This window comes from Schistocerca nitens, chromosome 2 (assembly GCF_023898315.1).
Source record: "Schistocerca nitens isolate TAMUIC-IGC-003100 chromosome 2, iqSchNite1.1, whole genome shotgun sequence".
NCBI classification, from domain to species: domain Eukaryota; kingdom Metazoa; phylum Arthropoda; class Insecta; order Orthoptera; family Acrididae; genus Schistocerca; species Schistocerca nitens.
This window is the reverse complement of record NC_064615.1, coordinates 933,716,206-933,728,366: the sequence shown is the minus strand read 5'-3', so window position 1 is coordinate 933,728,366 and position 12,161 is coordinate 933,716,206. Positions and strand designations below refer to the sequence as shown.

At 35.6% G+C, this 12,161-nt stretch overlaps 1 protein-coding gene across 1 annotated transcript; it reads right to left on the bottom strand.

Annotated features, from left to right (window-relative positions):
* Nucleotides 1-357: 357 nt before the first annotated feature.
* LOC126237256 (glutathione S-transferase-like) lies at nt 358-10,915 on the bottom strand. The gene is made up of 5 exons (XM_049947173.1): nt 10,780-10,915; nt 9,856-9,991; nt 9,011-9,178; nt 7,516-7,658; nt 358-644 (listed from the first exon to the last, which is right to left on the bottom strand). Exons 2-5 carry the CDS (start codon nt 9,989-9,991, stop codon nt 477-479), a joined length of 615 nt encoding a protein of 204 aa, XP_049803130.1. The 5' UTR covers nt 10,780-10,915; the 3' UTR covers nt 358-476.
* Nucleotides 10,916-12,161: the final 1,246 nt, after the last annotated feature.

The window sequence follows — 12,161 nt, the reverse complement described above, 5'->3', positions numbered from 1 at the left end:
CTTAAGATATTTGGGTTTAAAGTCATCACTTACATTACACCATTTGTATGCTGTACATAATCTAAGCAACCTAGTCTACCACAGCATCATCTGAATTCAAGAAGGAGCCTACTTTGCTCATGTTAACATTATTGTAGTATGTGACATGTCTTTAGAAGGGTACCTTACTATAATTTGGAACACCTTCCTCTATTGACATCTTTAGATTATGGCTTACATGCCAATGTGCAAGCCAAACCACACTCCAATTAAGGCTACACCTAGAAGTGCCTTATCCTTGAGGTTAAATACAGTTACGAATAAAAAAAAAGGAAACTTTTTTTTTTAAACATGTATTGCTGGACTTCTTCCACAAGAAAATAAAAAATTTAATCACTGCAGTATTATACTGAACATACACAAACAGATTGACATGAAAAATATATATATCATGACAGACACACACAAACATGATAGATCATCTCCAATTTCATCTTTCACACTTCTGAGTCTGGCCTCTTGGCAATCCAGGCCTTAACAGCCGGTAGTTCAAGGACCTTGTTCTTGAGTGCAGCAAGGTTAGCATGATCTTTAGTGATGTCAAAGCCAGCCATATGATTAACGTAGTCTAATATTCCAGCAAAATAGAAATCTGCCCATGAGAGCTGAAACCAAAAACTTTCAGTTACCTATTTAACTGCAATAGCTGATATTAACACTGAAATTACCATTATGAGACTAGTATTTAGAGAAAGGCAAAAGTAGCACAAAAAATATTTAACTTAACATACTAGACACAGCACAAATTCAGTAATGGTAAGCATTTTAGATGATGGGAGTCTCATCAATGAGGACAAATTTAACACCAAGCAGGGCAGTCTAGTACCAAATTTAATAGTCGAATTAGACAACTTTTACAAAATAGCACAAAATTGCCAATTTGTCTTTCTCCTGTAAAAGAAACTTTATAAAGTTTAGGACAACAGTATACCAATATTTATAACTGACAGTGAATGTTCAAATTGTATTTTGTCTTCCCCCCCCCCCCCCCCCCCGAAGACAGAGGCTCGTCTTGAATCCTCTAATGAACCCCCATTTCCTGGGTAAGTATGATGCAACATCGTAAGCAGCGCATAAATTTGGCGGAGGGCAGGGTGACCACGAGCAAATAATTTAAAAAGTCAAACCAACTGCCTATTAGTTTAAACAGTTTTTCCTTGTATACTAAGTCATATTCAGCACACTTTCAAATATCTTACTCTTATTACCAATTAATTATTTTAACACTTCATGTACACCAAGTTTTTACTGTTTCAAAATCTGAAGGTATGGACACCTTTCACACATTTCCTTTAGCTCTCCTTGAAAAGATTCAAGATACACAGAATACTTGAAATGCTTTTGGTGCCTGATACAGCTTTATGTAGTTTGTCAGGAGACACTGTCACATTGAAAAAAATATTTTAGCTCAAGAGCCTGGAAAAACCTCTATGTATCACAATTTCTAGCACGATAGTTCAGTTACATTGGCTATAGGGAGTAATATTATCTGCATTTGTAATTATGTGACATTACATCTGGAGTTTAACCACCACAGATAGTAGTGTCCAAACTGTACAACCATCTCTCACGGCTAGGTTCCGCACATGCAGGAGATAAAGAGTCATACGAACATGGATCGAGAAATATATAATTGAGATATCAGACATGGAAATCAGTCACCTAGCAAATGAGAAACTAGTGGGTCATTCCATATCAAATCACCCAATAAAAAATAAATTTTACACCCACCTCCTGAGATTTTCATGAAATTTGGCTCAAATGGTTCTAATACCAACCTGACAACACCTGCAATTTTATTTGCTGTATCCCTTACAGTTTTTTTTTATAAATTTTTAAAGTTTTTATGTTTTGCGTTTTCTGAACCTTCGGAAATGGTCAATTTAATTTGTATTCAAAACTTTAAATTTGCTTATCTTAAAAACTCTTAGATAACATCATGAATTTTTGCAGCAAGTTTATTTATTATACATATTTGAAGATAAAAATGCTATTAAAATATATTAATATTTTCTATGAAAAAAATATATGTATTTTTTTTCTTTAACGGATGTTTTGTTTTATAAGAATTGCAATATCTAGAGTCTCAGACCTGATAGAATGCTCAAATTTGTTTTAATTTACTCTTAAACATATAGGCTATTTGATAAAACAAAAATAATGATGGCTTTTTAACATGTTTATTAATTATAGTAGATTACATTAGAATTATGTACAAAGATACTTACGACACTTATGTCTAACCCAACTGATTGCTTGAAACATTGAATTTTTTGAGTAATTTTGTCTTTTTAATAAACATTAATGCTGACTCAAACTGTTTATCCACTTCATCCAAGAGCTTTCAGTTCTTTTGATACAGTCTTTTTTGAAGTAATACATTCTCCCAGTGCCGCTTGATTGAGGTGCGTCTACTACACAGAGTATGTGCTCCAAAGGCACTATGCAGGAATCTTCTCTTTCAGGCTAATAAAATTATGCAGCAGGTCCTGAAGGATGTAGAAATAGAATTTCTGCATCTTCTTCATCATTGAATATTGTTTTTACCAGTCCAAAGTACCAGTTACCATCATAATTTGCAGCCACATAGCTATTTATGGATGGTTCAACACGAGCCCAATCAGAAGAAGAATGGAAAGAAAAGACTAAGGAGGGTTTTACACTATCTGTAGTCCTAATTTCAAGGTTGTTTGTTGGAAGTGGTTTGAAGTTACGAAAACTTCTTGTTCCAGGAATGGTTCGGGTTGCTGAAAAACGTTTTTCTAGTTTTAACCGTAGCAAATCAGCTTCTTTTTTGTCAATAAAGTGAAAATGAATGTTTTCAATATTTTTTTCACAAAACTTATACACATCGATTGCTGTCATTTGTTCTTTGTCTGAAAGCTGTAGACTGGCTTTCCTTAAAATTCTTTTAATAGTTCCTCCTAGGCCATCACAAATTGACTTCCCATGACTTGTTGCAAAAAAAGTGTGTTGGGCCTTCAAATTAGTCTCTCAAGTGTTCAGTCAAATTTTTAAAACTTTCTATTTTTGTACTGCCCAGCACAACCATCTGTAAAGTAGTGAACCGAGTCAATGTCAGTATGATGTAATGACAGCGACTTTGTAATTTCTTTTTGTACAAAGTTAACAAAACCAGTGTCATGTTCTTCGTCATCACTAATAAAACAGTGGTTGGAAACAAAAACATTGTTTTCCTCATTTCTTAGAAAAACTCCAACTGGGTGTAGAGTACAACCACCTCTATTCCAGTGGTAACTTTGGATCTCATTTTGTATAACAAAGGAATAATTTTCACTGAAATCCATCACAATAATTGCTGTTTTGGGTGGTGGGTCTTCTTTCAATCTTTTAAAGGCTGCTGATTGGGATTTTGCTATAAACGAGTTCGGGGTGAGCTTTTCCAATGACCTAACCAATAAAGAAATGTAGTCTTCAACACTGATAGACTGTTTGATCATTTCTGCCCTGTCTGTGTTAACCCACTGACTGATTACAATTTCTTCTTCTAAATCATAATATTCACTTAGTTTTTCAGTTAAGCACTCTGTTAGTGCAGTATTTGTAGGACAGCTGTTGCAATGATGTAGCATGCAGTTTTGGTTTTCTGTGTTGCACACAAGTATCTTAATTAGGTCTTTATAAGATTCTTAAATTTTCACAGCATCCAGTAATAGTTTAACATTCTGGTGGATACTGCATACACATACAGTGTGTGTGCCTGCAGCACCAGCAAGGATACACCATTTAGGTCTCAAGAAACAAAATTTTGAAAATCCTACTTCTCCCTCGGGATTCTCCTATTTGAAATAATAATAATATTAGAGTTCTCTCAAGTTACACAAAATGAGTCTTTTTTGCATGTACACATTTTCTTGAACACTTACTTTGTCTTTTGTTCCAGGTAGCACTCTGGAACTTTCATTCTTTTCATAAAAATCTGTTACAAGTCTTACTGTATTTTCAGAAAGAGTTTTACCTTTTTTTGGACCAAGAGTTTCCGAAATACCCTTTTCAGATTTTAGCTTTCTAGCTTGTTGCACCATGTACTCACTTACATTAAATTCTTTCATCACTTTATTTCGACTCCAAGAATCTGGAGCCAAGGTCAGAATCTGGATTTTTCTAGACCTCCCAACAGATGAAATCTTCTCTTTCATAAGAGAAATCATTACATCAAAATCCTTTGCTTTCTCAACCACACTTTTATCTTCTTCGTCATCATCAGAACTTGGTGCATCATATTTTAATGCTTTTGAAACCGCCTTTTTTGCAGTCTTTTCAATACTGCTAACCTTCCTTTTAAAATAAGACCCTTTACTTTGTTCTGACAAGCCATGAAGCTTTATCGGTGTTAAACCTAAATAATCAAGAGCAATGTTTGTTTGTACGAGGGATTCATTTCTGGATTCCAATGATTCTAATTCAACCATGACTTCATCATCTGTTTCACTTTCATTGACTTCAACTCTTAATTTTTCCTCACAAAAGTTACGGCATGTTGAGCAAAGCTTTTGTCTGGGTTTTATGCTAATATTTTTTGTCAGTAATTGTTTAGAAAGATCCAAGCCTACACTTCTCAACGATTTTTTGATGGGCTTTGTGTTTTTTTAGTGGGTCTACACATGTTGTTTGATACTTTTCAAAAACATTTAAAAAGTAGTAGCTGTGGTGTGAACATATATTCTTAAATTCACACAGATTAATTCCAGATCGTAAGTGGATCAAATCTTTTTCTTCCTCACTCAATTCTGATACCGGTTGTAACTTTTTTGAAGGTGTGTAGGTTGTTTGGAAACAGTCAGATTTTTTAAATAACCCTACACTACAGGTTTGAATATCTGACATACTGATTTCACTTTTGGTCTGATTACTGTTCTGGTTACTTTTATAGGATATTGGAAAAGAATCTCTAAACTAAGTAACAGTACTTACTGAGAGTTCGAATAAACTTAATAAAATACTATCCAAGCACTATTTAACACTAATAATTTTTTACTTCAAAACACAGGAGTAACAAAACAAAATCCAAGTGTACATTGCTACTCCAAGAAGAGAAAAACATTTTCGGTGTCTAAGTCACTTGGTATTTTTTGTTTTTAAAATATAATTATTATTTTAAAAATTAGATAACTATTAAACAGGTTAAAAAGCCAACAATTTTTCTTTTATCTAATAGCCTATACAATTAAGAGTATTTTAAAACAAATTTGAGCTTTCTATCAGGTCTGAGACTCTAAATATTAGAGTTTTTGTAAAACTAAACATCCGTTAGCTAAAAAAAAATAAAAAACTTGTAAATTTCTTTCATTTGAAAGATTTTAATATATCTTTATGGTAATTTTTTTTAACATTTAGATATAATACACAAACTTACTCCAAAATTTCATACTGATATCTTGAGTACTCTTTAATATACAAATTTTTTTAGTTGCGAGGACATGTTAAGTTACAATTTCCGACTGCTGAAATAACGCCAAATCTAAAAACTTTAAAAATTTATAAAAAAAACTATAAGAGATAGAGCAAAAAAATTTTACAAGTGCTTTCAGGATGATAAAAGAAGTAATTGTACCAAGTTTCATCAAAATCTGACATGGTTGGTGTCAAGGCCTGGGTGACTTGACATGGAATGACCCTAGTGTGACACATGCAGTTCACTTCCTGATAAGGTGCATTTGAAATGCTTGCCCCCTTTGCCACTCTGGCTTCTGCAAGGTGTCACAATGAGGCCTAAACACATTCAAAAATGCTCATATTTGACTGCCCACCTGCATTCTTGTGCTTCATACTCCACAAATGTGGCATACATTGACATCTTTAAGTGGCCCCACAGGAAAATGTCCAAAGCATTTGAGGCAGGTGCAGGCCAAGCAATTGGTCCACCCCTATGCAGCAATTAGTTTAGTCAGGTGTTGGCAGACAAGAACACTAGAACAGGCATAGGCACCACCATTGTGCATAAGTACATCTACCAACACAGTTTAGTGAAATGCACAGGTGTCGACCTTCGGCACAAAAACTGCCTTTACATCCACAAATTCAAAAAGTAGTGATGATCCTCAATCCCTGCCCAGACATTTATGGTAAACCTTTGTTGACGGGCTATTTCAACAGCTGCATGTTGATTGATGTATGCTCACTCATGCTGATTGTGGAAATTCTGGATACAATCAAGCATCAATGTCTGTCAGAGACCATTACTGCTGGAAAATGAAGCCTCATGCTGCATTGTTGGCTAAACCACTGACAAAAATTAAATCTTCTAGGAAAATCCTCTGGGGCCAGTGCCTCACTCCACTGTAGGTGATACACATACACCTGTTCAGATACACACCAGACGTGTTTTGATTGACATCCACCTGATGACCCAGTGCAGACTGCTGATTCCGTTCTGCAGCTGCAACTACTACTTCCTCAGCTACGTGTGGTGCACCATGGCTGCCCTCTTGTTCCAGGTAAAGGTGTGAACTACCCAGCTCCTATAAGCAGTGGCTCACTTCTGAAAATTTCTCTCTGCGAGGACGCCAGTGGTCTGGGTATCATACATCTATGTCGATACTCTGCAAATCACATTTACTTGCCTGGCAGACGGTTCATCGAACCACCTTTGCAATTATTTACTATTCCTATCTCTTATAGCGTGTGGAAAAATGAACAGCTTTCCGCACAAGCCCCGATTTCCCTTATTTTATCGAGGTGATCATTCCTATGTAGGCTGGTATCAACAAAATATTTTCCCTTTTGGAGGAGAAAGTGATTCATACAACCAATGAACTCCAACACCACTGCCCTTTGCCAAACCTTACTTAAATGCATGGATGCTTAATTAACAACCGAATACACCAATGCGAAACAGTACATACAGGAGAATAAGCAGTCAATACATTTCTAACAGTGCACGACTTGTTCCTACAGGAACCCACTTTATCACAGTGGCGAAGTGCTAAAGAAGTTGTACAATGTTGGCCGGAGCAGTCTGTAGTGCCCACTATAAAGAACAGTAATTCTAGCCCAGCCATGGTCCATAGAGACTGCTGTCACATCACAGTATCTTCACACAGGACTGCTAGGTCGATTTCATAGGGAGTATTATTATTGAAGTACATGGTAACCGATGTCCATCTCCAATATCTTATGACATTTATTTCCTGGCTGATCATATTTTATCTCGTGAACCTCAATGAGATATTGCCATGCGTTTTTGGACCACAATGTAGCATACTATCAAAGAACTCTGTGGCTTACAACAGTGCGTGCCTTAAAGCAGTGATTTTTCTCCACATTACATTTTTATCACTCCATATTGATCTTAATAATTCAGGATGGAAGAAAAGTTACTCAGCTATGATGCATTTCACCCTGCACTATTGCATTTTAAACCTTTGAAATGAACTATTTCGTCCCCCCCTTAAAATGTATATAGGTTAACTATTCACTTACGATGAACTGTTTAACAATACCAGTCCTGCTTACCTTTCCATTTGCAAGATAGCCTCCATTCTCCTTAACCAGGTTATCAAGTCTTGGCAAAAAGAATGGCAGAAATTCATTGATGATTGGTGCTTTCTTTTTCTCTTTTACAGCTTCATCAGATTCGTAGAAAAAGCTTCCCAGCTCTGAAATTCAAAATGTTTTCTGAAACTGATGTCTTAACCTTTTGTTTCTGTTAACACAGAAGTCTCATCAAAGCTGATAAATACTTTAACTATGTTTAATTATTCAGCTTAAACCTTTTGTTAAAAAGGTATTATCAATACAAGAGATTGTTAAATTACCAATTAACACTATACACAAAATAAGCAGTGAACAAAGTAAATTTGTGTTTGTACTGGTTGTGGTAATCTGATGTCTAGCTGTTTGAGAAGTGTGTGTGTTTACTCAAAGCAGAAGCTCTGGAATCTATGTAGATCCACTAAATCTCCACACAGAAGCACAGTAGAGCCAACACAGTTGTGTATTAAAATAATAACTGTCTCAGAAGCTATTAATCTCTCCAAGTTATTGAGCAGTTATTTCAGAAACAGCATGCAAGCTACAATTCAGAAATGAACAAAAATTTAAGTTTCAGAGTTATTTGTACTTGAGATTCGAAGAAAAGCTGATGCAAGTTGCAACACCAATGAATAACAAACATGAAAAGAAAAAGGAAATCATTAGAACCGATCTGCAATATAGCCAACAATCTTTGTTCAGTCCATAGTGAACATACTGCATCATACAGGTTGTCCTATGCAATGAGGAACAGTAATGTTCAATGGGCACAGAAAGCTCTAATAAACTTGTGATCTAAAATGCATACTTTACTTACTACAAGCACTTTTAAACAGTAAGTGATGTCCCACTGTAGTGGGAAATATGTGCTCATAGCATTTTAGCAGCAACATTTCTTGGACTTTCATGCATTTGATCATTCCTGTCATATCACCAACCATTTACCAACCCCCCCTGACTAATCCGGAGATTAATCTGGTGCAAATTACATACATTTAATATCTACTATTAACAACACAGGAGAGGGACAACATTAACTCATTCCCAGATCCACCATACACATGATTTTTGGATGTTTAATGACCTTCCCTTTAACTTTTGTTTGGGCTACAGTTCGTAACTCAACTTTTATTGATGACATTACATTAACTCTCACAGCAGGTCATCTGTATTTAGCAAACAGCCAGGAAAGTGCAATGTCATGTAAACATACGACATTGATAACCACCTCGTCCCCCCCCCCCCCCCAATCTATGTACTATGTCTCATATCTTTGTCTTGCTATTTGCAATATTTTGCATGTAGAAATTGTACCTTACACAATTTCATTTTCTCTTAACAGAGGGTAACAAATTATCGCAGCAGGAAAGTTGGATGCAACAACCTTAGGAACATACATGTATCTTACACCTTAGTCTTACAAAGTTTATGTTGAAACTAAAAATATAGGAACAAGAACAAATTGGAAGATACATACTCATTCTTAAATCTGTTAAGCAGTCAGCAGCCATATCTATCTGAAGAGCTTCCCAATCATTATCACCAGCCAATTTCAACTGCTTTCCCAAATAACGGCAAATAGCAATTGACTGGTGTGCCTTCTTTCCATCAAATTCAAGGACAGGAACTTGTCCAAATGGTGTTGCTAGATAAAAATAGAAAGAATATAGTATTACTTGCACAAATGTTTTTACTCCCAATGAATCGCAGCATTGTGACCATCACCACCCCAATAAGAATTGCTTGAGTTTGGAAGATCACTGAAAAGCAAAATTTCTCCTTTATTTCGTTGTACCTTTAGATGTCTGCCAAGTCCGAATATTCTCAAGATGAACACATCCCTGTAGCTTATGGACACATCCGATTCAAATATGTCTACTTTTATTCAAAACAGAAATATAAAAATGGATTTCGCAGCCAAAGACACGAATGTTATCACAAAAATTAATTTAAACGCAAATTATACATAAACATTAGAACTGCATGGTTCTCAGATCTCATGAAGTAACAACGGTTATCATATCTTGATTTCCATGTCCAGGAAATCTAATCTAATCACAAGAGCCCTTCGTACATTGTCAACACGATACGCAAAGCACCGTCACATTAGATACAATTTCCCACCCTCATTCAGTTATCCTCCTTGCTGTAAAACATTGGCATTCCTACAAACCAAGTGGCTGAATCATGTGTGGTGTTGGAAAAAATTAAGCAGGAATATTCCCATTAAATTTTTTTTACACTTCACGGTTTAAGAATGATTAGTCCACAATTTGCAAACTTTTTTTGCAAGAGCCAACAAATAAATGCGCTACTACTTACAAGGTTTCATTGAGGGCCACTTCTCTCTTTCGAAACGATCATCTTCAAACTCAATATCACCATATGATAACAGAAAGCGGATAGGTTCTCCCAAAGCCTTGACAGGGAAATAAGTTAACTTATATTTTGGCGCCATCTGCAACAAAATTTAATCAGTTAATGGCACTAATTTAGCAGTTAACACTCCACACATCACCAGTACATGAATTACTTATCCGTTTTAACGCAGCTAAAAGTGTCGGACGGTTTATTTGGAAAGCATTTGGTAGAAGCTATTTGTAATTTTTTTTTTGCATCAATAGGCATTAACACTACGAAGAGACTTTGTTAGCAGCTATAAGAAATAATTTTTCCATTAACAAACTTCCTTTCTTCAGATGATCTCGTTACCAAAAGACAATTTCAAAGTAGCGATAGAAATTTCTCATCCGCGCTTATTATTTTGAATTGCGTGTTCAGCAAAGCTTTTCACAATTAATTGTTACTAAACATGTTTCACATTTGTTTTTTGTAAACCGCAAATCAGAAGACTTGCATTTTTTCAAAACTAATTTAACAATTAGGACAAAAGTATATCGAAATTTACTACAATAGCTGTTTCCCGCGATGCGCCTCAAGCCACACAATATCAACTGTGGCGATACACTTTCAACCGCTTGTGTCAGATCCCAAGTACCTGGTTTCAAATAACTCGCTAACCACCACCAACACTGTATCTGACCGAACAGCTAACAAGCCACTTATTAAAATGAGCGACAGATCTGCACTTCTCATTGAAAGTTAACAAAGAGCAGGAGAACGTACCGGTGTCTTTCAAAAAAGACAAACTAAACGTGTACCTAAACACGCAATATAGTAACCAAATGCAAGTCAGAATACGAATAATCATCTATAACAACTTAACAGATAATCTAACACACTTACTACAACACTGCAAACCAATTACTCCACACAAACCCACTCAACGACAGACTGTCAAGCACTGGAAGCACAGAGCTAATAGCCTTGAATTTAAGCAAGTTACTGGCCTTCCTCTCGAAGTTTCTGTCAGAGACGCTACTCTCTCAGAGAGGTTACTCTGCGTCCGTAGCACGATCCAATTATTATGGAAACATTTGTTTGTAAAGTTGAAATTGACTCACATTACACCGTATTTCTAAATATAGTGCACAATAACACCATCATTCATGGGGTTGCTGGTCTATGTATCAGAAAACAAGTGTTAACTCTTCAGGCGCCAGTATACATATCACATCACTACGAATCATTTATCGGTATTCTGCTGGCTTAACTTCGAAAGACAGTAGGTAAGTTTCTGACATTTACGTTGCTTATTCACTCAGCGTTGTGAGAACAAGCGGGTTCTCGATAACATGTCGAAAGTGCACAAGTATTGTTTATATTCGTTATTAATCGCCTGTTAGATTATAAGCCTAACGTGGCTGCTTACATACTTACCTTTCTCATTTCCAGTGTCGTAATTGATGCCTGTAACTATAATGAGAAATAATTTCTCTCTAATGAGTTGTGTAACTATCTCCTTTCCTTCTTACTTTCTTTCAATACAGATGATTCGCATACCGCCTCAAGAGGCAAAAAAAAAAGTCATCTCGATATGTCACATTCATTTTAGTAAATAATACTTTCAAATAAGTGTACTTCACATCATGTTTCATTCGCCTTCGTATTGACACAGTAGAGGCCTATAATTACCTATATAGAGTGTCTCAAAAATTCACACATATTACGATTATAAAAGTACTTAAAATTTGGGACAATGGAAATTATTACGATACAGTTACACGTGTTACAAACTTATAAACTCATTATTCAAAGCAAATTCGCTGTTTTGTGTAGAAAAATCATTGTTTTGGCTATGACCACTAAGTTTAACTTATAATTTATACACAAAGTACATATGTTCCTTGAATAACTGCAATATGGTATTACTGAGAATGTTATTGTAGCTATATTTTATAATGCTAGGTTCAAATGTACTGACATGGTCAGAGATAAGTCATCACATAAATTTGGTTGCACATAGCGATAAACTGTCTGCAAGGCTTTTCGCCCATTGAGCTCTTATTTCACACTGTCAAAAATGTGACATGGAATGATAACTACAACAGAATATGCATCTGAACGCATAGGTAATTGGGTGTTGCAGCTTCAGTTGACAGAAGAAACATGTAATTCTTGTAAAATAACAGGTCCAGACATTAAAACGAAAATCAGCTAGGTTAATTTCAAGTTATTTGCTCATAGTCCTAAAAACATTTACGAGCTCTAGTGTGCATGTTTTCAAA